Below are 23,133 nucleotides of genomic sequence, written 5' to 3'. Positions count from 1 at the left end.
GCCTGTCACCGCTGTCCTGCCTGCCCTGGATGCTGGGGACACCCGGCCAGCTCAAGGCTGAGTCACATCCTGAGGTGACAAAGTGTCCCCCACCACGGCAGCTATCAGAGGGTGAAGGGTAACTCAGATGTGTAACTGTATATATATATATATATATATACACAATTATTTTAATTATTTTCATTATTATTGTTTTCAAATTTTTTCATTATTACTATTATCATTATAATTTTTATTTTATTTTATTTATTTATGTATTTATTTATTTATGTATTTTATGTCTATCTATTATTTCTTTTCCCTGCCAGGCACCTCCAGGATTAGAGCATGAGCTCCGTGGCTGAAGCTTCACATCCTTGGACAACCCCTCAGCAGCCTGAGTTGCTCCTTCACATGGAATTGGCCACACTGAGCCAAAAAAAAAAAAGAAACAAAAAACCCCAAAACTGTGCATTTTAGAGAGTGCCCGTGCCCCGTGAAGCATGAGGGGCATGTCCCCAAGGAGTGTGTCAGCACTAGGTGGCACAGGGACACGGAGATGCCACCACAAAATAAGATCCCTGTGGGTGGGGCACAGCTCCGGGTCGGGTCTGGCTGGGGAGGGAATGTCACTGCCGGGGTGTGCCAGTCGGGTGATCCCACAGCCAGGAGCTGTCCCTGGCTCAGGATGGCTGCAGAGCCATCACCAGCTGCCCCTGGTGTCCCGGGAGCTGGCACATCCTGTCCCTGGCACAGGGAAACTCCCCCAAAGCCTCTCAGCTTTCCTACGAGCCACCTCTGCCTCCTGGCATTTGATGTCACAGCGGGTCCAGCCGGCCACCTGAGCTCCCTCCTCCCCGTCCTGCCGTTTCTCTTTCCCTTCCCTGTGGCTTTGTGCCGTTTTTCCCCCTCTGCGAGCTGATGTCTTTCTTTTCCCACTTCCGTAGCTACGAACACCCACATGCCTTATCTCCTTCCCCCATCCCATCCTGAAGCCTATTTATACAGAGCCTGGCTCCTGCCCAGCCTGCCAGCGACGCCGCAGGAGCGGGACGGGGCTGGCAGCGCCCGCAGCCCAACATGCTCTGGGCTGCTCGGGGATGTTTCCTGCTCTGGCTGCTCCCGTCCATCCTCAGAGCCCGGGCTAGCCCGGAGACGAGGCCCAGCTCCCCGCTGTGCCAGCAGGTAAGGCTGTTTTCCAAGGAGCACCTGGGCTGGGATGGCTCCAGCAGCGTGGCTGGGGCTGCCAGCATCCCTCTGGATCTGGATCTCCTCCCTGTGGCTCTCACCTCCCTCCAGCCCTCGTCTCTTTAACTTTCACAGCTTTTCCTCTGTTCTCCTGCCTTGGAGCTGGTCTCCTGTGAGGTGGTCCCTGGCATCCAGCTGCTCCCACGTCCCTGCCATGCCTGAGGTGCTCAGAGGAGGGGGTGCAGGGATTCCAGTGAGGCTTGGATGGGGAACAGCAGGTTTCTGTCACCCCAGAAAGAAATCAGCTGCTCCCCATCCAGGTTCCCAACTTCAGAGGAAACATGAGTGAGGGGAGAGCTGGAGCCTACACAGCACCCCTTCCTCTGCCTAAACAGGGATGCTCTGGACCAGCTGGGCTTGGGAAGGGGTAGCAGTGCTCATTCCCACTTCTCATGCCCATCTTGGACAGCAGCTGGCTGGCCTGGAGCTGTGGTTGTAGCCTCCCCCCCATTCACACCTCTCCTGTCTCTCCACAGAGCCCCACGAAAGTGTCTTGCAAAGGAGTTGGCCTGCGGAAATTTCCCAAGGAGCTTGGCCAAGGAATTAAGTACCTTGAACTCTCCAACAACTTCATCCAAACCCTGTCAGGCAGCAACATGCCAGGATTTGGGCAGCTGGAGTACCTGGATGTGTGCTTCAACCAGCTGGAAGCTGTATCAGCCACCGCCCTGGCTCAGCTGCCTCGGCTGCGCTCGCTCCTCCTGGGATCGAACCGCCTGGACCGGAATTACTTGGCTAACGGGGAAGCTTTCCATCTGCTCAGGAATATAGAGGTCCTGGACCTGTCTGTGAATAACCTGGAGAGCCACATGGCCAGCTGGTACATCAGCAACCTCACCAGCCTGCGGGTGCTGGATCTCTCAGGGAACACGATGACCAAGCTCCTGGCAGGGACCTTCCGGAACTCACCGCGGCTGCGCCAGCTCGACCTCAGCAACAACTACATCATGGAGATCCAGGAGGGAGCTTTTGAGCCTCTGGAAGAGCTGGAGGTGCTGAACTTGGCTTTGAATTCCCTCCACTGTGTCTCTGGCTTCAGCCTCACGCAGCTGCGAGTTTTAAACCTCAGCCACAACGCCCTGGAGCTCTTCTCCTCTGAGGAGGAGGGAGCAGAGCCCTACCTGCTCCGAGTGCTTGACTTGAGCCATAACAGACTCCTCTCTTTTCCAGAGCTCCCCAGAGCCCATGATCTCACACACTTAAACCTTTCCAGCAACCTCATTGCTTCCCTGCTCCCAGGCTCACCCCATCCCAGGGAGTTTGTCCTGCTCTACAAGGAGATGCAGAGGTTCAACAGGACCGTGCGTCCTGTGGCCGCTCTGACACACGTGGCTGACCTGGATCTCAGCAATAACCGCCTGGAGCTGTTCCCATTTTCCTTCTTCCACAGCCTGGGCTCCCTGCACAGCCTCAGCCTGGCAAGGAACTGTCTCCAGGACGTGGCCAGGGAGTCTGCCTCCAATGGCACGGAGCTGTCCGTGCACTGGCTGGACCTCCAAAGCAACGCCCTCCGTGTGCTGCCACGCTGGTTCTTCGATTCCCTGCCTCACCTGGAATCCATGGATCTGAGCTCCAACAGCCTCCAGCCTTGTGAGAGCCAAGGGAGTGACCAGGGAAGGGATTTGGGAGGGGATTCTCACACGTCAGCCTCCGGAGACACCTGCACCCCCTTCTACAACGTACCTCACCTGAAGCACCTGAGCCTGTCCAAGAACAACATCTCCAGGCTGCAGCCCCACGCCTTCAACCGGACCCCGCTGCTCTCCCTGGACCTGTCTGGAAACAGGGACTTGTCCATGCCCATGGGAGCGCTGGGGGGGTTGGAGCTGTCCCTGCAGGAGCTCTCTCTGAGGGACAACCAGATGGACGAGGGCCAAGCAGCGCTGCCCTGCCTGGGCACTCTCCGAGTGCTGGACCTGTCGGGCAACCACCTGAGCCTGCTGCCCACGGGGCTCTCCTGCTCCCCGCTGGAGAGCCTGGACATTCGGAATAACCACCTGCAGAGCTTGGGAACAGCTGGGAGCTGGTCCCACAGCCTGAGGGCAGTGTTGGTGGCTGGGAACCCCTGGAGCTGCTGCTCTCTGGGCTGGCTGGACACGCTGCGTGTGGCCGGCGTGGCCGTGCCGGACCTGCCCCAAGCCCGCTGTGTCTTCCAGGAGCACAGCCAGAACATCTCGGCCAGGATCACCGGCACTCCCCGCTGGATCTGTCCCCAGTCCGAGGCCACTGCCTCCCTGGCTCTGCTCGTGGCCCTGGTGAGCCTTTCCCTCCTCGCTGCCTGGGCTTTCTGCCTCCTGAGGAAAGGGCGGAAGGCTCCGGGATGTGCGGGACTCGGGAGCAACAGGGTGGGAGTCTTCCAGCCCCATCCCAAAGGAAAGGAGCCAGCTGAGGAGAGGCCAGCTGACAGCATTACCCAAGTATAGCCCAGACCTGCAGCCATCGGTCAGAACTCTAATTATTATTAATAATATTAATATTAATAATATTATTGTGGTTTAGGTCTCCCTGGTACCTGTGTGATTTGTGAACCCAGTGACAGGAGTGTGGTGGGTGCTGGGCTCTGAGCCACCTCCCCTTCTCCTGAAAGGAGATTCCCACATCCTCTCTGATCCCTGCCAGAAGTTAAACATGGAATTTGGGGTGCCATCACACATTCCCACTACTGGGAAACCAAGCCCTGGGCTGGCTGCATTGAGCACCCCCCTTCCCCCACATCACACTCAGCTGGATGGGAATTGTCTCCTTTGGGGCCACCTGGGTGTTTCCCAGCTTGCCCAGCAGCCCCTTTAAGAAGGTTTAATAGCTCTCCTGAAGCATTCCCAGATCCAGGGAGAAGCAGGAGGGAATGGGAATGGTGCTTGCTGGTGGCTGGCAGTGCCAGGGTGGGGAGGGGGTTTCTGTGGAACCATGCTCACCTCACTGTGCCTTTCCTTGCTGCGGATGCTGGGAGAAGTTCCACCCTGTCCTCAGCCACTGGGATAGTGGGAATGGGAGAACTGGGGGTCTGTGCTGTCCCTGGCTGGCACAAGGTGTCCCACCTGCAGTGCCAGGACCCCCGAGGTGAGGGTGGCAGAGACAGCTGGTCCCAGCATGAGGTAAATGCTGCCCAAGTCATGGTCCTGGAGGGGTTTGGCACCCTCTGAGCACCCCCCAAAGCCAGGGGTGATCCTGGGGCTCAGACCCCAGCTCAGGAAGGCAGCAGGAGGAGGTGTTGAGTGGGATTGTCTCTGTGTGGTGGTGTCCATCTCTCCCTTGAGTGACCTGTCCAGCTTCCCAGGGCAGAGTGGGAGCACCTGACAGGCTGGGCCAGCTCCAGGAAGTATAAAACTGAGGCTGCAGTGAAACCTTAAACGTTTCACACCCATTTGGTTCCACCTTGGAAGTCCCCAGCTGGGTCCAGTCACCTCCACACACCTGGTGGGTTGGCTCTGTGGGAACAAAAAGGCTTGGAAGTTACTTAAAATCCCAACTGCTTCATTTTCTTCCTTTTTTTTTTTTTTTCCTCTCAAGCTTATCATGGTTTTACTGGGAAGCAAAAAGGGCATTTTTGGTGTAAAATATGTCAGGGCTTCAGCTTCCTGTACTGGGAATAGAGCTCTAGGACCCCTGGTGACTTTGGTGGCTCCCACATTTCCACCCCTGCCTCAGTTTCCCTCTGATGCAGAGCCCTGCCACAGCAAGTGGCTGTGGCAGAGGCGCCTGTCACTGTGTGTCACCACCCTGTAGGACCCTGGGGACAGGAGGAAACCCATCCTCCCCCTCCAGGGCTGCTGTTTGCTGGATCTCCTGCTCCCACACACCCCCTTCCCCTTGGAGCTCCTGTCCCCCTCAGGTCATGACCCCCATGCCACAGCCACCACAACCCTTGTCCTCTCCCATCCCGCTGCTTCCCAGCTCCATCCCCAGTGCTGTCCCCAGCTGCTGTCCCTGGGGAGCCGGGCTCTGGGCATGGAGTGTCCCAGCAGCTGCTGTGCCCACCTGGGGCTTCTCCCCAGCACTGTCCCCTGTGCTTAGGTGACACCTGAGCTCCCTGGGGCAGGGATTTGCTTTCCCGGTGTCCACGGATGAGTTCAGACTGTACCTGGGGCAGGGATTTGCTTTCCCGGTGTCCCCAGGTGAGTTCAGACTGTCCCTGGGGCAGGGATTTGCTTTCCCGGTGTCCCCAGGTGAGTTCAGACTGTCCCTGGGGCAGGGATTTGCTTTTCCAGGTGGGTGAGCTCAGCCCCGATGCCGTGCCAGCCTCCTGCCCCAGCGCTCGGTGACATTGCAGGGACACTTCAGGTCCCCGAGTGCCTTCACTGGGTGTTTCTGGTGCATTTTTGCGGCCTCTGCTCCTCGTCTTACCCCTTCCCAGGCTGTGCTTCCCACTCGTGGCCCCGGGAGATGTCCTGGCTTTGTGCTGCTGCTCCCACCAGCATCTTCCTCGCTTCGAGCTGGGAGCTGGGGCCGGGCGGGGACACTGGGGCCGGGCGGGGACACCACGTACCACCGGGTGCTCAGGGACACCATGTGCTGCCGGCACCCGGTGCCAGGCGCTGCCTCGGGCATCCTGAGTGTCCCCAGCCGTGTTTATCCAGTGTCGTGTCCCCGCGGAGCAGCAGCTGGCAGGGGTTGACCCCTTCAGGGCAGTGGCACTTGGGGACAGCGGCTGCTGGTCCTGAAGTTTCTCTGGGGATTGAGGCATCTGCTGGAAAATGCATTAAAAACAGGGCAGGGAGAATCCTGGGGCTGGTTTTAACCCACAGGAAAAGCTCCCAAATAACAGGACTGGATCTCAGAGGGTTTTTCCAACCCTAAGGATTCTGTAAAGCCCAGGGGAAGGAGGGAGAACTTCCCAGGCTAAGAGGAGGCTGTGAAGGTGTGGAAAATGAGCCAGGGCAATGGTGTTGGGTTATCACCATTGCTGATGTACGTGTGCGTCCCCTGACTCAAAGGAAAATGGGATTCCAGGTTGTGCTCTGGTGGAAGGATTGAATCCAAGAGCAATGTCCCCTTCTTCCAGCCCCAGGAACAGCTTGGCCAGGAGCATGACATGGGGTGAGCCTGTGCTGGCCCAGGGGACAGTGGGGTGGCACCAAACCACGTTTGTGTCCCCAGAACCAGCACGAAGCCAAGAGAAACCCAGAGTCTGTTCCGAGTTCTGCACTGCTCCTCATCCGGAGCTTCCCGTGCTTTAGGGGAAATGGTTTCCCTATCCCAGGCGTGTCTTGGCATCTCCAGTGCTTTCTTGATCCAGAAGGAGGGCAAAAGATCTGTAGAATATTAAATTTTGAACAAATAAAGCGGCGATGCCAAAAATGTTGCATTTTCATGTCAGGCTGGAAGGCGGCAGGAGTGTAAATTTTGGTCTGACAAAAAAAAGCAGCAGTGATTAAAATGTTGTGACCATTGACAAATTTTCTAGAGAACTGGTTGAGAAATCCAGCGAAACTCATTCTTTCCAGTGGAAAGCTTTCACATTTCCCTGGATCTGCATTTTCAAAGAAGAGGAGATTTTTATCAAGAATTTCCACCGAGCTGTTTCACTAACCCAGGTGGAAATTACCTTCCCTCAACTCACTTCAATTACAGCAGTTTTTCTTTTCCCCTTTTTCTCCTATTTTTTTTTCTTTTTTCCCCCCTTTTTTTCATGGTCCAGAGCTTCATCTGCTGCAGGAGCTGAAGGATATCCCGGGAAGTGCCTGGCAGATCCCTCTCCTCAGGCCACCCCAGCCGGGCAGAAAGAGGCGAGGAGAGCGTTTCTCCTCCTCTGTGCTCAGACAGAGCCTAAATTAACCTAAATCTCCCCAGTCCTGATAAGATAACGAGTCCTTTCACCCAGCTGAAGATAAATCCCCTTCCAGAGGGCTGCTGGAGGTACCATTTCTTTTATTTTCCCTGATATTGCTGCAGTGCCCATTCCCAAATCCTTTTGATCTCATCGAGGCACATCCTCGTGCCATGTTCTGGCTGCCTGGGATGTGCTCCTGGTGAATGTGGCGCTTTCTCTGTGGCTTTGGGATGGGACAAGAGGCTGGTGGCACCTCCAGGACACCGCCCTGTGTCTCTCCCATCCTTCGGGCTGCTTCCCATTATCCCTTCCTGCCACAGCTCCGTGACTGGCACAGTTCCCCTGGCAGCTCTTCCCAGCCCGGGCGTGTCGTTCATGCCACTCTTGCTCCTCTGCTGGAGCCGTGGCCGGGCTGGGATCTCCATCTCGGGGAGTGGCGGATGTGGAACATGTCACCCCAGGTCCCTGCTGCCTTGCAGAGCCCTCTGCAGCGTCACCTCCCCGGCTGGGGGGACAGATGCTGCCACATGTTCTGCAGCTGGATCCTCCCTGCCAGCTGTGCCAGCTGTGCCTGGGCTGCCTGCACAGGGACACGGGCACAGGGGGAGGCGTCACCCCGTGTCGTGTCCTCACCGCTGATGCGGATCTGCTGTCCCCATTCCCAGATTTGGGACGCTGCGGGGTCGGGTGACACTGGGAGGTGGCTCTGCAGGATCAGGTCCCTGCCACCCCCACTCGGTGCTCTCTGGGAAGAGGAAGAGGATGGTTTCCCTGAGCTCCGTGGCAGGAAGGGCTCCTGCCACCCGGGGTGACCGTCCCACTGTCCCCAGCCTCTAGAGGGGACGGGATGCTCCCAGTGTCCACCAGCACAGGAATCTCATCCCCAGCCCCTGGTCTGTGCCAGGAGCTGGAACACCAGTGCCACACAACCACGTGCCACCAGCCCCTGTGTCACTGTCACCACACTGGCACAGCCCCAAAGGGATGTGGCTCCCCTCAGGGCCGGTCAGTAGGTGAGAGTGGGGTGGGGAACCGGGGCCACCGGGGCCTGAGGGGACACTTTGATAGCAGGGAAACCCTGGGAAGGTCCCTGGATCTGCCCCTCCTGAGCCTGGGAGCTGGGCCAGTGCACGGGGACCCCGTGTGCTCACACGGGTCACAAACCACTCACAGGTGTTTGCTTTGGCCCCATCCGAGTCCCAGGAGTGAGGGACACCAACCTTTGGCCCTCTAGGACAACTCTTTGCTGTTCCTCCACTAAAGCCTCATCCCTGGAGCTCTGACCCAGCCCCAGCTCTGCCCCTTTAGCCCCTCCTAGAGCTGTCCCCTCCCTGTGTCCCCAGGGTGACCGACACCAGGCAGGGGGGACGGACCTCTCCCGATGTTCTCCCGGCTCCTTTGGTCTCCCCACTGCCAGTGAAGCCCCAGCTGGGGAAGGGAAGCCTCTCCTGGGCTGGGAATCCCCTCCTGCCTCGCTCCTTCCCTCAGGGCCAGCCCAGCTTGGAAGGGGAAGGAAGGGGTATTTTTAGCACTCACCCTCCAGTTGTTCCAAGGATTGAGCTAAAAAGAGGAATTGACGTTCAAAGGAGGGCTGGCTTTGCTTTAAAAGGAAAGGTTTGTGGTTTTCCTGCTACTCAGTTATTGCAAGATTTTCCTGTGAAGAGGGGTTGGTAAAAATACCTCTGGTGGGAGGTGGCAGCCTGTAACATTGGTGCACAGTTCCCTGTGCTGGCCCTGCTTCCCTTGCCCAGTTCCCAGGGTGAATTCCCATCCCAAAGGAAGGGATGGGGTCGGACTCAGGCCCCTGTCCTGGTGCTGATCACAGCTCCCATCACCTTTGAAGGGAATTCCCTCCTGCCAGCCCATCCTGGAGTGGTTCCTCTGCATTCCTGCCCTCCAGCACCTTTTCCTGACCCTTAGGACCCCCCTGGAAACTCAGGTGCCTTCCCAGCTGCCATCCAACCCCAGCATTGTCCTGGAAACCCCCTGGAGACCCTCCAAGTCCCAAAACAAGACACCATCCACACCCTGAGGAGGAGTTTAGCTGGAAGCCACAAGGGAAGGAATCCAAGACACCAGCTTTGGTGTTTAGGGAATACAGACTTGGGTTATCCCTGTGCTCCTCCTTTTCTCTCAGCCATTTAACCAATCCCCTGGTAACTGCTTGGGATTCAGGAATGACCTGGGACCCTTCCTCCCCCTTTGCATCCCGAGGGAATCGTTTGGGAAGGACGACTCGAGCCGCGTGTCCTGGTTTTATTGCGTGTGATCCCAAATCAAAGGAAGGTCACAAGGGGACAAAGCTCAACCATCCAGGCACGTCCTGTCAAGGTGAGAGGTCACAGGGGGGTGACAAGCAACCCCCAGCTTGGTTCTGTCAAGGAAAAGCACCTTCCAGAGAGAGGGGAAGTGGCACAGCCAGGGAGAAAGTGAAAGCCTAAAAAGTGGGTTTCAACCTGTGACCCTTTCCAAAAACCTGGGGTCAGCTGGGCTTGTGTCAAATGTCACTTCCCAGCGTGGGAAAATCCCGGCCTACCTGGTTCCTCACGGGCTCCCAGCAGCACTTTTGGTTTTGTACTTGTAGGAGGGAGAGATCCCGAGAAATGCATCTTGTGACCAGCCCTGGTGCCCTGCCACGGCACCTTGGGCAGCCCCTGCTGACACTTCGGGGCTGGTGCCTGTGCCAGCTCAGGGATGTGCACTCCTCTGGGTCAAGGAAAATGTGCTTTTTCAATCTTTTTGTAAAGAAAACAAGAAAAAAAAAAATTATGAGCCTGTGCTGACCCTAAAGGAGGGTGCAGACGGGGGCAGGCTCTGTTCCTAGGGGACAAGAGACAGGACAGGAGGACACAGCCTCCAGCTATGCCAGGGGAGATTTAATTGGATATTAGGGAAAATTTCTCATGGAAAGGGCTGCCCGGGGCAGTGGTGGAGTCACATCCCTGCAGGGATTTAAAATCCACGTGAACGTGGCACTGTGGGGACATGGTCAGTGGTGGCCTTGGCAGTGCTGGGGGAAGCGGCTCATCCCTCAACCCCCTCCCGGGCGCTGTTTGGGGACGGTCACTGCTAATGACAGCTGGACCTCCCTCCAGCCCCTCCTTGTCCCTAACCCTGTGAATGGCACCGAAACCGCCTTTGTTCCCCTCGCCGGGGGGCAGGACCCGCCACCACCTCTGCTATAAAAGGGGTGGTGGGGCCGAGCGGTCCCAGCCCTGCTCCCAGTCCCTGTCCCAGCCCCATCCCAGCCCCATTCCCGGCCATGGGCCGCCCCGCCGCCGCTGCCACCGCGCTGCTGTGCCAGCTGGGCCTCTCCGCAGCCATCCAGTGGCTGTGAGTAGGGAACCTCTCCCTCCAGAGCCCCTCCTGGCGGTCCCTCGGGGCGCTGTGGCCCCCCCCGGTGACCCCAGCTCTCCCCACAGCGGGCTGGCAGACAGCGGCGTGGCCTGGAACGAGAGCCAGCACTGCCGGCTGCTGCTGCCGGAGCAGCTGCAGCTGTGCCGCCGGCACCTGGAGGTGATGCCCAGCATCGTCCGGGCTGCCCGCCGGACGCAGGAGCTGTGCCAGCAGAGCTTTGCAGACATGAGGTGGAACTGCTCCTCCATCCGGCGTGCCCCCAGCTTCGGCCCGGAGCTGCTCACAGGTAAGGGATGCTCCTCCCGCAGAGTCGCTGCTGCCGCTCTGCCCCGGGAGCATCCCGGGCTGGCGGGGTCTCCTCTGCCCTGGGTTTTCTGTTTTGGGGTAAATATCCTGCCTTCACGTGGTGCTAATCCTGTGCAAGCTCCACCTGGGGGAGGTGACAGACAAGTAAGTTCCATTTCAAACAGCTGCCAGAGGCTCCAAAAGAAAGAGGGGAAGAGGTGGGGATAGGGGCAGGTTGATACAGGGAGCACAGGTTAAAAAGCAAAACTTGAGAGGCCTTGGGTTCGTCCTGCTGCAAGACGAAATAAAAACTCCTGGAGCGGTGAGATGTGCCAGAGAAGAGTCCGGCTGGGCAGGGAGGAAGGAAATATTCCTGTTTTCTCCGCAGGAACACGGGAAGCCGCCTTCGTGCACGCCCTGGCAGCGGCGGCCGTGGCCCAGGGCATCGCTCGCTCCTGCTCCTCCGGAGAGCTCCCGCTGTGCTCCTGCGGCCCCGGCCCCTCCGAGCCCCCCGTGCCCGGCTCCCGCTGGGGCGGCTGCGGCGACAACCTGAGCCACGGCCTCCAGCTCGGAGCTGCCTTCACCGAGGGCTCCGGCAGAGCCGGCACCGGCGGCACGCCCGGGCTCAGGGCCGTGAACCGGCACAACGGAGCCGTGGGACGGGCGGTGCGTGCGGGACCCCGGGGCTCTGCAGGCTGGGATGGGGGATGCGGAGCCCACCGGGGCTGCTGAGGTCTGGGATGGGGTGTGTGAGCCCGCTGGGACTCTGCAGTGGGGCACACAGTGGGTCTGAGCCCCCTGGGATAGATGGAGCCCGGCACCCCTCGCAGCAGAGGCAGAGGTCCCTCGTTTAAGGCAGCAGGTGCCAGACAGGTTTTTGGGATGTCCTGAACATGAGGAGGCAACAAAATGGTTAAGAAGTGTGTGAGCGGGCACACACACACACACACTGCTGCCCGCCCCCAGCCATCCCACACCCCTTCCACAGCCAGCACTTCTGACACTTCACACCAGTGTTCCCAGTTATCTGATATTTCACACCAGTACTCCCCGTGCTTCTTTCCACCCTTCTCACTGGAAACAGGGCTTGTCCTGCCCTGCTCTGGCTGGGCTCCCCAGCCCATCCAGTCTTCGATTTTCCATCCACTCCTATTCTCCAAGTGAGGCTTGGGAAGCCTCCAGCCCCTCTGCCAGCTCCCCTGGGAAGTTCCCCAAGGATCAGGTTCTCATCAGAAGGGATTGAAGCAGGGCTGAACCCCTGATTGCCCCGTTATATCCAGCTCTGAGCTCCCTTGAGACTTCCCACGGGTGCCCTTGGGAGTCAGTCCCTGGGGTGGTACCAGGAGAGATCAAACTCAGCTGTTTCCCTGTGCTCTGCAGGTGCTCAGTGACTCCCTGGATACCAGGTGTAAATGCCACGGGGTTTCAGGCTCCTGCTCAGTGAAGACCTGCTGGAAAGGGCTGCCAGACCTGGGCGAAATCGCCTCTGACCTCAAATCCAGGTACCTGGCAGCCCTCAAGGTGACCCATCGGCTCGTGGGGCCCAGGAAGCAGCTGATTGCCAAGGAAGGGGATGCCAGGCCAGTGACAGAGATGGATCTGGTTTATCTCATCAACTCTCCTGACTACTGCACCCCAAACCCCCAGCTGGGTTCTCTGGGGACACAGGACAGGTAGGAAGAGCTCATCCTCTGATTCCAGGAGTGCCTGTACTGCTGGGTTTTAGTGTCCTGGGAAGCTGATGTGGATGGGCTGGGGTGAGCTTGCAGCAGATCCCTGAATCCCTGTCTTGTGATACCCCACCTGCTCTGCTGCACCCAGGTCAGGCCCCCAGCACGAGACAGGCATTGTTCAACAAGGCCATGTCTGGCCATGGAGCTGCTCTGAGGGCTGGAGCCTCTCTGCTCTGGGGCCAGGCTGGGAGAGCTGGGGGTGCTCACCTGGAGAAGAGGAGGCCCCAGGGAGACCTCAGAGCCCCCTCCAGTGCCTGAAGGGGCTCCAGGAGAGCTGGAGAGGGACTTTGGACAAGGGATGGGATAGGACACAGGGAATGGCTTCCCACTAATGGGGTTAGATGGGATATTGGGAAGGAATTCTTCCCTGTGAGGGTGGGGAGGGCCCAGCACAGGGTGCCCAGAGAAGCTGTGGAATGGACACATCCCTGGAAGTGTTCAAGGCCGGGCTGGATGGGGTTTGAAGCAGTCTGGACCTGTGGAAGATGTCCCTGCCCCTGGCAGGGAGTGGCACAGGATGATCTTTTAGGTCCCTTCCGACCCAGCCGTTCCATGATTCCATGATCCTGCTCTGAGCACAGCACCTCTGGGAGAGGCCAGGGCCTGGGAGGGCTGGTCCCCAGCTCCCCCATCTCTCTACAGGCCGTGCAACAGGAGCTCTGTGGGCAGTGACAGCTGTGACCTGCTCTGCTGTGGCCGTGGCTACAACACCTACACAGAGGAGGTGCAGGAGCGCTGCCACTGCCGCTACCGCTGGTGCTGCTCCGTGGTGTGCAGGCGCTGCCGGCGCAGCCTGCAGAGACACGTCTGCAAATAAGGAGGAGAAGCCGTGCTGGCACCCACCAGGCATGGCTGGACACCAGGAGCCTGTCCCAAGGGATGCCCCCAGCAAGGAGGAGGCCGTGCAGGAAGCCTGGTCTCTCATGGAGAGCCTCAGACTGAGAGATTTTGGGAAGTCCTTTCCAACCCAGACCTCATGGCAGGACAAAGAGCTGCCCTCCTGCAGCTGGTCAGTGGCCAGCCCTTTGTCTCCAGCTGGGAAAAGCCATTGATCATTCCACAGGCCCCTTTCTCCAGGGAGAATGGGGACCCTGGGCTGCCATTGTCCCTTTGCAGGAGGATTCTGACAGCAGCCTGAAAGCCAGGAGTGATGGATGGAAGGAGTAGAGTTATCCACTGGGAGAAGGCTGCAGGGATGAAACGCTGCTGCTTCGGGTGAGGGGTCATGGGCAGCTCCTTTGGGAACAGGATTCTACTGTGGGCTCATCCAGGATGCTCCTCCTCAGGGGAAAACACTGCTCCAGGGCCCTTGGCAGCATCCCAGTGGAGACCATTTGCATGGAGATGCTGCTGCTCTCATTGATGGCAGAGACACCAGGGACAGGAGAGCTGCTGGGGGCTGCCAAAACTGGGCAGCCTGGCAAAGCCACCCCTGACTGTGTGTTCACAACCCAGCCACCGCACCTTCTGTCCCCATGTCAGGGGTGGGAGCCCACCCAATACCTGAAATTCTCGTGGCTTGTCCCTCCTGCCCCTCCTCCTGGCCCACTGAGGTCTTCAGCCATTCCTTTCACCCTTTGGGACCAGGTGTGTTGGAATTCTGGCCTGGAGAGGGGACACAACTCCAGAGCCTTGGGGAAGCAAGAAATAACCTTTAATTTCTGTACTTCCTGTAAGGGGGATTCTGGTGTGTGTTTTTAAATAAATGTTTTTACTCTCTGTGCCTTGTTTTCTAGCACAATCTTTCCTCCAGGTCCTGGAGAAAGAGGCTGTAAGGAGAGCCTTCTGTCCATAAAGCCCTATGTCCACACTTTTCCTTTCACACATCTGAGGATCAGCTCAATTTCAACTCTTTCTGCTTCTCACTGGCTCAGATTTGCCTTTAATTACAGATCCCTGCCTTCCTCTGCTGCTGTTTTATCCCCTGCTTCCTCAGGTCTCCGGCTGCCTGGGATTCAGGGCTGGTGCTGGAAACTGTGACAGTCCAGGGTTATTTTCTGATCCTTGGGAATGTGGGCTGGATGAGCCAAGGGTGTGTGTGAACAGCAAGGGGTTGGGAGCCAGGGATGGGGTCTCCCACACTGCCTTTAGCAGAGAATCTGGCCAAGAGCTTGGATGGGATGAGATCCCTGCTGGAGCAGCCTTTGGAGGGAAAGGATGAGTCCAAACAGGTGCTGGAGAGACTCCACAGCATCAGGAGGACAGGTAAATGGGATGGGAATCCTCGGGTGGATTCCTGCAGCTCCCAGCATTGCCTGGAGGCTCCAGCAGCTCCGCTTTATTTTCGGTTCCCATTGACTGGAGCTGGCCGCGCTCAGCCCGAGCCCAGCTGGACGATTACTCATTTCTATATCTATTCCATCATTTTTAATGGTCTCTGCTGGGTCACGGAACCAATTCACGAGTTTTTCTCGTAAAACATCCCCTCGCCTTAATGTGCTCCAGGTTTCTGTGAGGGCAGGGGAGGAATCAGAGGTGGCTGGAGAGGATGCAGGGGCTGGAAGTTGAGCTCGGGGAGTGCCAGGAGGGAGTTAACTCTCGTTATCAGTTGTAGATGTGCCATCGACTGGCTCTGCCTGCTGCCATCTCCCTCCCAGGAGCGCCTGGAAAACCGCAGCTGCCCAAGGCCAGAAGCTATCTCGAGTTTTCCTTTTAAAATGCAATTAGGGGTCAGAGCCCGGCATTCCTCAGAAAAAGGAGTTTCAGCTGCCAGGCTGCAAAACAGCCGCAGTTTCTTAGTCCGGAGGGCTGCAGGTACTAAATTAGGATTGCTTCAATGCCCTCCCTCCATCCACCTCCCAGCGCATCCCAGATCACAGGGAGGTGACACCGGGAGGGGCTGCGAACTCCGCCTGCATTGCAAAAGGAGCTGGTGAGAGGAAAAAAAATCCGGGAAGGATCTTGTGGAGTGAGAACTCCAGCCAGGAGGGTGGGAAATGTGATTTGCATTTGGTAACTACAAACACGCATCGCCTGAGGGAGAGGAGAGGAGAGGAGCCACAATGGCAAGGAATGCCCAGGGGAGCTGTCGGCATCTCTGCTAGAGAGGTCCCGTTGGAATTTCTGCCTGGGACAAGGCAGGGTCAAGTGCTGAATATGCAGAATCCACTCCTCCTCTCCCTCCTTGACTCCAAGCCCGGCAGGGAAGAGCTGGGAAAAGACTGGAGGGGTCCCCGTGCAGCCGGAATCCTGCGGGAAACTGGAAGGCGCCGGAATTAGTTGGAGAGTGCAAAGGGTCAGGCTGGCAGGGGGTGACAGCTCTGTGACAACGCTCCCAGTGGGAGCTGCTGAAATCCGGGCCCACACCTGGAATTGGCAGGGATGTGAGATCTGCAGGGCTGGGAGCATCCCCAGGAACCGGGAGCCAGAGGATGGATGCAGTGGGAATGATCCCAGGGCTTGTCCCCAGGGGTTTTAAGGGAGTAACGTTGGTGTGAACGCGGTTATTTGTTGCTGGTCAAACTTGTGCAAACAATAAAGTCTGGAGAAAGGCAAGTGATTTTCATGGATTCTTTTTATTTTGCTGTTAAAACACTGATTTATTTATTTTCCCTTTTATTTCCTTATTCATTGAGGGATGCTGCATAACTCATTCCAGGAGGGTAATGCGAGCAAGGGTTGGTAATTAAACATTTTGGAGGAAGGATGGCTCTGTGTTAAGGATCTGTTGGGACATTTCTTCTGCACAGCTCCCACTGGAATGTGGATCAGGACCTGCACCTGCTTTTCCTTGTGCTGCTCCCAGAGCTGAGCCAGAAGGAGGAGAAAGCCCAGGATGGGGCTCAGCTGTGGATGGACATCTCACAGAATCAGGGAATCCTGGAATGCTGTGGGTTGAAGGGACCTTACAACTCATCCAGTTCCACCTGCTGGCATGAGCAGGGAACCTTCTCCTACCCCAGGATGCTCCAAGCCCTGTCCAACCTGCACTGCTGGGAATATTTGGGGGATGTTGCTGTGACCTTTGGGATGGTTGGTCCGTGCACCCTCACACCACAAGACACACGCATGAGTAAACGCCTGTATTTAAGGAAAAACCCTTCCCTCTCTGTTCTCCTTTATTCCTGGGGTGTTCAGCAGTGTCATGGTGCTCGAAGGATGACAAACAAAAGCAGGGATTGTCCGTGTGGGGATCTTCAGCTGAGAGACAGGGACAAACAGGGGTGAGTAAGAGCCATAAGATCCGAGGGGGACCCAGCTGCAGCCTGAGGAATTTGGGGTGTAGCTGGAAGGTCAGTTCTGGCAGGGCTGTGGGGGGCTTGGAGGGAAAGCAGCTCTCCATCCCTTGGAATCATGGAATTCTTGGATGGTTTGGTAGAAGGGACCTTAAAGCCCATCTTGTTCCATCCTCTGCCATGGGCAGGGACACCTTCCTCTATCCCAGGTTGCTCCAAGCCCTGTCCAACCTGGCCTTGGACACTTCCAGGGATCCAGGGGCAGCCACAGCTTCTCTGGGAAATCCATTCCAGGGCCTCCACCTCCCCAAGGGAAGGATTTGATTTCTCCCAGGCTGGGCAGCCATTCCAGCAGGAAGGGAGCCTGGGGACTCTCTCCTCTGCAGAGCAGACACTGATGTGGCCATGAGCCACCCCAGTGCTGCCATCCCGCTGGGAATATCCAGGAGATCCTCCCATCAGCCCAGACCTGGGGCCAGACAGGTTTTGAGGACCGGGCTCTGTGAGTAACAATTCATGGCACAATCTGACTCAGGCAAGAGGAAAACAAACAGAATAAATCATAAATGGAGTCATCCTCAGAGGCTGAGTTAGAATTACTCAGGAGTAATGAGCAGTAGTAGTGGTTGCTACATCCATACTTTGCTCACAGACAGGTCACTCACCTGTATTTCTAAGGGAAATAACCTGCTCCTAAAAGCACAGATTTAACCCTAAACTGCCTGATGCCTGGTTGAATTTTAGAGATTTTAGGAGTGAAATAAATAAAGGGGAGGGTAAGAAAAAAAAAAAAAAAAAGAAAGAAAAAAAAAGAGAAAGGTGCATGTCCCACTTATAATATAGAAAAAACAGAGAATAGGAAGGTGCTGTGCTTAAATAAATTGATATTTATTGACATCCAGTACTGTGCTATCGGGGATCTCCACCGTGTACCCTTTTTATACAGCGGGATAACAGATGTTTTCTGCCAATTTATCTAATTTACCTCATTTTTTTCCAGTTCCTCAGACTCCATCCCTGCTCTCCCTGCCAGGACCCGTGCGGCCGGTGCGCCAGGCAGGACCTGGCAGGGAAAAGTGTGAGGGCACTGGAGGCTTCTGAGCGCTCCCGGTCTCGCCGAGCCGCTCCTTCCCGCAGTTCCCGCTCGTCCCGGGGGTTCCGAGGGGCTTCACGGCCGCGGAGCGAGCGCGGGGCCATCACGGCTCCCACCGGGGCCGCTGCCCCTCAGCCCGCCCTCACCAGCATGGCGGCTCCCGCGCCCCGGCTATGCCTGTACCCTCCCCAAGATGGCGCCCGTTGGAGCTCCAGCCGTGGCCTCCCCAAGGTGTCGCCCCATGTCGTGGCTATGGCGGTGACCTTCCCAAGATGGCGGCCCGGAGGGGTACGGTCGCACCGGACCGCGCCGGAAGTGGCGACGGCGCCGTTCCCGGCCCATGATGGCGGAGGTGGGCGCGAGTGGCCCCCGGCTGGCGGAGTTGCTGGCGTTGGGACGGCGGCTCTGGGACGAGCTGGAGGCCAGCACCGAGCCCTCCTCGGGAGCCCCGGCCGTGCAGGACAAGGTGCGGCAGGGGCTGGACGCGCTGCAGCGGGCGGCGGTCATGGTGGCGCAGCTGGAGCTGTTCAGGTGAGCGGAGGGGACGCGTCTGAGGGGACAGGGGAGGGTCCCCGGGTAGGGCCGAGGTGGGGCGGGAGCGGGATAGAATCACTGAAGTTGGACAAGATTCCGAGACCATCGAGTCCAACCTGTGATCGATGCCCACCTTGTCACCCAGCCCGGAGCACTGAGTGCCACGTTTGGGCGTTCCTTGGATACTCCAGGGGTGGAGACTCCAGCACCTCCCTGGGCAGCCCCTTCCAATGCGTGACCGCCCTTTCCATGGAGAAATTCCTGCTGATGTCCAACCTGAGCCCACCCTGGCACAGCCTGAGGCCGTTCCCTCTCCTCCTGTCCCTGTTCCCTGGGAGCAGAGCCCGATCCCCCGGCTGTCCCCTCCTGTCAGGAGCTGTGCAGAGCCAGAAGGTCCCTCCTGAGCCTCCTTTTCTCTGAGCCCCTTTCCCATCTCCCTCAGCCGCCTCTCACAGGATGACTCTACCCCCTTTCCCATCTCCATTCCGTTCCCTGACTCCCTGCTCTCTCCCTGGCAGCGAGAACGAGGAGCTGGAGGAAGTGGCCTCAGCCGACCTGAAGTACATGCTGCTGCCGGCGCTGCTGGGAGCCCTGACGCTGAAGCAGGTGGACCTGAGCAGGAGAAGGGAGCACCTGGAGAGTGCCCGGGAGCACTTCCTGCGCTTCCTCAAGCTCTGCAGGAACTACGGGCTGGGATCTTTCCAGCTGCCCCCCGGTGTCTCCGGCGAGGAGGAAACCGGGAGCCCCTCGGCCCCCAGGGACCCCGCCCAGCCCAACCTGGTGGCCATGGCCGTGAGCAGGACAGCCAAAATCGAAAGGTGCAGCTTTGGGACTCACTCTGGGAGGAGCAGGAGCCTGAGGCAGTGCAGGGTTGGACAGGGAAGAGCTTCCCTGGGCGTTGGAATAATTTGACCATAAAATGCTCATTTTAAGAGATGCAGCTCGCTGTTTAATGGGTAGGGCTAGGGAGGGGCATTTGTGTCTCCAGTTTCTGGTCTCTGAGGAAAAACTGCTCAAAAACTTAAAATAAGCTCTTTAATCTTTCATAATTAATCTTACAGTTAGTTCTTTAATCACTGCTGGCAGCATAAAGACTTCCAAACTGGAAGTTTCCTACCAGTGGGTTCATTAGAGCTTGAAAAAAAGGTGGTTGGTGCTTTTGGTGCTCTGGTTGGGATTTTGGCCACTGTATTTATCATTGTGGCAGAGCTGGAAGGTCCAAACTGGGCTGGGCTTGCTTAAATTGTGTAGAAAAGCATAGAAAAATATGATTTATATTCTAATTGGGAAGGGTTTTTTTTTTAAAATTACTCTTTCATGCTCCTTGTTCTCTCAGCTCCCAAAGGTTGGCTCTTACTGTTCATTCTTCAGATGACAGTAACGCAGGGAAGGAGGACACAAGGATTTAGTTTGGAAGTTTTTTATAGGAGTAGTTTCCCCTTTAATAACTAATTCCTGAAAAAGTAAAGATAAATTTACCCTGGAAGTTTATTATATAGGGAGTTCTTCCCTTTAATAACTAATTCCTGAATAGGTCAAAAAGTCCAAAAAGCCAAAATTACATTTTAAAAAACACCCACATGCACAAAACCAACCTGAGAAGTTGGAAAAGCATTTTATTCTGTTTGTGTGACACAGAATCAACTCAAACCAGCCATTCCATTGATTTTCTCAGTCCTGCTTTCTCCAGGAGACTGATGTTTCCAGTCTCACCTAATTTTACCAGGACAGCTTCAATTTCCAAGGATTCCTCAGTATTTAGGAGAAGAATAAGATCATTGAGGTCTCTCTGAATTAAGTGTAATTTTACAGCTACTTTTAACAGACAGGAGAGGCTAAAATTCCAACAGGAACCAGCACAACTTCCATGAAATTTGGTTGGACCTCTTACAAAGGGTGGCAACGATCCCAGGGCTGGAGAAAAATGATTCCATGATCTGATTTTGCTGTGTTTGAGCCAGATACAAACAGAAGAAAGAGCTGGAGAACAAATTGGCCTCCATGAGCAGCTTTGTGGAGAGCGGGACAGCGGATGAGGATCAGATCCGGGAATTTTACATCCTCCAGATCCAGAAATGGATCGGCACCAGCCTGGAGGAGATTGAGAGCATCGACCAGGAGCTGGTGATCCTGAGGAGCAGGGATGCAGCCAGGCAGGTGAGGGAGCTCTCCTGGGATCCAGGTGCTGTGGGATGGGCATGAGGGGATGAGTCCCAGAGGAATTCAGTGGCAGAGTTTTATTCAGTGACTTCCCAGTTGGAATTGAGCCCAATCACAGCATGAGCTGATGGGCTTTTCTCCATTCTGAATTCTGAGTTTTGGATTGGACTCTGCTGCTACACCTTCCCCACAGTCCCAGCCTGTGGAATGCTGGAGCTTGGAATACGGGAGCTGAACTGGGCTATGCAAGGCTTTTCTGCAGATCCCTATTTCTGAAGAACAATTGGATTTGGAAATTAAAATAAGACCCTTGTGCCTCCACTCCTGGTCTGCAGCGTGTCCAGGTGTTATCAGCCCATTTGGAATGACAGAACATTCCCACAGCCCTGCAATCCCCGTGCAGAACATTGTGTCCAGGATTTCTGTGACCTGGCATGTCTGCTGGGAACAGCAGCTCCTGATGTGCTGGCACAGCCTCCTGGCAGGGCTGGTTTGGGGGGGTAATTTTTTGGCACTGCAGGACTCAGATCCTCTGAGGTGATCTGGAGATGCCATGGAATGATGGGTTCAGAATGTTCCACTGGAACAATAAACATTTCCTGCTCTGCTCTGAGCTCAGCCCTGGCAGCTCTGCTTTGACCCCAGCAGGTGGCCCAGAGGCACAGGAAGTGATTGCACAGCTGCAATTCCTGATTTAAACCAAATTCAGGCCTGGATTCTCCATCCTGGGGGGTTGCTCTGACAGCTGAGGTGTTTCTCCTCTACAAGACCTTTAATAACTTCAGGATGGGAAGCAGAGGGGGAATTCTCATCCCCTCAATGCCTTGGTGACTGTTGTTTGCATCCCCAGGCTTCAGCAGGTCCCCGTGGCCCTTCCCGGTCAGCCAGAATTCTGATGAAACCCTTCATCCTCACCCGGGATGCTGCTCAGGCCAGGTATGGATTGGGATGATCCAACCACACTTTGGGACAGTGCTCTCATGTCAAGCCTAAAATACTGCATCAAGTGCAGAAATCCAGGTGGTGTCTTCATGTCTGCGCTTGAGTTTGTGGCACCCTGAAATCTGTGCAGGAATTTTGGCACCTTAAGGACAGAATGGGATAGAAAGCAGATTTCCTGTCATGCTTGGGGCATGATTTATGCTGAGCTTTCCATGTATCTGTTTCAGTTCCCAGGGGTGTCCTGGGGCCACCTTCCCCTATCCCAGGTTACTCCAGGCCCTGTCCAACCTGGCCTTGGGCACTTCCAGGGATCCAGGGGCAGCCACATCTTCTCTGGGCACCCTGTGCCAGGGCCTCACAGTTCTCACAGGGGAGAATTCCTTCCCAATATCCCATCTAACCCTGCCCTCTGGCAGTGGGAAGCCATTCCCTGTGTCCTGCCACTCCAGGCCCTCTCCATCTTTCCCTTGGGCACAGGAGGGCCACAGTTGGGTCACCCCAAAGTCTTCCTGAAGCCTTCCTTGTGACATCCTTATATCCTTAGCACAGATTGGATCATGGAATAGCCCTGTGCCTCTTGTCTGTGTTCCTGCTCATTCCAGGGGATGTCATTGCCTGGTTTTGGCTGGTTTTGTCCCACTGCAGGGTGTTTGGAGCTGGCTATCCCGGGCTGCCCACCATGACTGTGGATGACTGGTACGAGCAGCGCCGGAGACAGGGAGTCGTGTCCTCCACACACAGGGTTCCAGGTATGGAACAGAGATGGGAGCAGGGGATTTGGGAAGCCTCTTGAGAGGATGGGTGAACAGGGATGTGTGCAGGGTATGGAACACCCCCGACTATGGAAGAATCCAAGTTTTATTAGGAAAACAACTGGGTGAGACTATGCTTGGCCTGTCCAAGGCCAGCTTGGACAGGGCTTGGAACAACCTGGGATAGCAGGAGGTGTCCCTAGTGGCACTGGATGGGTTTGAAGATCCCTTCCAACCCAGCCCATTCTAAGGTTCCCACTCCTGCTGTCTGGCAAGCCCAGCTCCCAGCAGGGCTTTGGAGAACCTGGATCTCCTCCCTGTCCCTCCCCTCCAGCAGGTGCAAGTGATGAGGAGTTACAGAAGCAGCAGCAGGAGACAGAGGAGGAGGAGGATGATGAGGAAGCTCTTCAGAAAGCTCGGGACTGGGACGACTGGAAGGACACACACCCCCGGGGCTACGGCAACAGGCACAACATGGGCTGATGCTCTGGCTGCCAGCAGGGCCTGGAGATCCTGGGAGAACAACCTGGAGAGGGAGGCGGGAATACAGTGTACATAGGTGGAGCATCCGGGAATTCCCTGGATGGACAGGATGGCAGGAGGACATGTGACCCCTTCGCATTCCATGTCAGACTGGGGGCACTGGTCGTGCTGGGGGGTGCCCCAGAGCTCTGAGGGACAGTTCCATGTGGGTCAGGCTCCCTGTGTGTGCCCTTCCAAGCAGAGCTCCAAGGGGAGCTCCATGGATTTGGAAACTGCTCTTTGTATTGTGGGTGGATATATTTATTTTTTTTTCCCTCTCTATTTTAAGCAAAATAAATTCTCTTTGTGCTGCCTGGTTCTTGCTGTGAAATTCTCTTGCTCTTCATCCCAAGTTTTTCCAGGGGGTGAACCCCAGACACTCTCATGGAGCCCACAGGGGACAGAACTGGGACAAATGGTGCCATATTCCAAGACAAAGTAGTCAGTGTGCTTTGAAACTCCAGAACAATCCCTGAAACAGGGAAAACTCTGAATCCCCCTGACACCATTCCTGAATGAGGGAGGACACATCTGCCACTGAGCTGGCACAGCAGATGTGTGCAGGAAGGTGAGGAGTCACAGC

General features: G+C 56.4%; 3 protein-coding genes across 6 annotated transcripts; all 3 read left to right on the top strand.

The window, feature by feature from the left end:
• Positions 1–629: 629 nt before the first annotated feature.
• LOC102102087 (transforming growth factor beta activator LRRC32-like) lies at positions 630–3,660 on the top strand. Its single transcript, XM_005526238.2, has 2 exons — positions 630–1,164; positions 1,704–3,660. The coding sequence occupies exons 1-2, from the start codon at positions 1,060–1,062 to the stop codon at positions 3,648–3,650; spliced, it is 2,052 nt and encodes a 683-aa protein (XP_005526295.1). The 5' UTR covers positions 630–1,059; the 3' UTR covers positions 3,651–3,660.
• Positions 3,623–14,091, top strand: LOC102101906 (protein Wnt-11b-2-like). 3 transcript variants are annotated; one of them, XM_088062796.1, is made up of 5 exons: positions 3,623–3,669; positions 10,420–10,640; positions 11,028–11,305; positions 12,020–12,312; positions 13,015–14,091. In XM_088062796.1, exons 2-5 carry the CDS (start codon positions 10,517–10,519, stop codon positions 13,187–13,189), a joined length of 870 nt encoding a protein of 289 aa, XP_087918922.1. In that variant the 5' UTR covers positions 3,623–3,669; positions 10,420–10,516; the 3' UTR covers positions 13,190–14,091. The 3 variants fall into 3 exon arrangements, with proteins under 3 accessions (XP_087918922.1, XP_087918921.1, XP_005526294.1); XM_088062795.1 differs by lacking the exon at positions 3,623–3,669 and adding an exon at positions 8,542–9,328; XM_005526237.2 differs by lacking the exon at positions 3,623–3,669 and adding an exon at positions 10,224–10,330.
• Positions 14,092–17,974: 3,883 nt separating this feature from the next.
• IGBP1 (immunoglobulin binding protein 1) lies at positions 17,975–22,868 on the top strand. 2 transcript variants are annotated; one of them, XM_014255275.2, is made up of 6 exons: positions 17,975–18,171; positions 18,693–18,992; positions 20,136–20,331; positions 21,185–21,270; positions 21,922–22,025; positions 22,366–22,868. In XM_014255275.2, the coding sequence occupies exons 1-6, from the start codon at positions 17,981–17,983 to the stop codon at positions 22,509–22,511; spliced, it is 1,023 nt and encodes a 340-aa protein (XP_014110750.1). In that variant the 5' UTR covers positions 17,975–17,980; the 3' UTR covers positions 22,512–22,868. The 2 variants fall into 2 exon arrangements, with proteins under 2 accessions (XP_014110750.1, XP_005526202.2); XM_005526145.3 differs by having other exon boundaries at positions 22,363–22,868.
• The last annotated feature ends 265 nt before the right edge of the window (positions 22,869–23,133 follow it).

The sequence above is a fragment of the Pseudopodoces humilis genome, chromosome 15 (genome assembly GCF_049639895.1).
Source record: "Pseudopodoces humilis isolate 2021_Gansu_Grassland_sample_001 chromosome 15, ASM4963989v1, whole genome shotgun sequence".
NCBI lineage: Eukaryota > Metazoa > Chordata > Aves > Passeriformes > Paridae > Pseudopodoces > Pseudopodoces humilis.
This window is presented reverse-complemented; position numbering and strand designations above follow the sequence as displayed.

Coding starts and splice junctions, on each gene's coding strand:
- LOC102101906 (XM_005526237.2), top strand. CDS start 10,260: ATGGGCCGCCCCGCCGCCGCTGCCACCGCGCTGCTGTGCCAGCTGGGC. Junction 10,331..10,419: donor TCCGCAGCCATCCAGTGGCT/GTGAGTAGGGAA, acceptor CTCTCCCCACAG/CGGGCTGGCAGACAGCGGCG. Junction 10,641..11,027: donor CGGCCCGGAGCTGCTCACAG/GTAAGGGATGCT, acceptor TTTTCTCCGCAG/GAACACGGGAAGCCGCCTTC.
- IGBP1 (XM_005526145.3), top strand. CDS start 17,981: ATGATGGCGGAGGTGGGCGCGAGTGGCCCCCGGCTGGCGGAGTTGCTG. Junction 20,332..21,184: donor GCAGGGATGCAGCCAGGCAG/GTGAGGGAGCTC, acceptor TTGCATCCCCAG/GCTTCAGCAGGTCCCCGTGG. Junction 21,271..21,921: donor CGGGATGCTGCTCAGGCCAG/GTATGGATTGGG, acceptor GTCCCACTGCAG/GGTGTTTGGAGCTGGCTATC.
- LOC102102087 (XM_005526238.2), top strand. CDS start 1,060: ATGCTCTGGGCTGCTCGGGGATGTTTCCTGCTCTGGCTGCTCCCGTCC. Junction 1,165..1,703: donor GCTCCCCGCTGTGCCAGCAG/GTAAGGCTGTTT, acceptor GTCTCTCCACAG/AGCCCCACGAAAGTGTCTTG.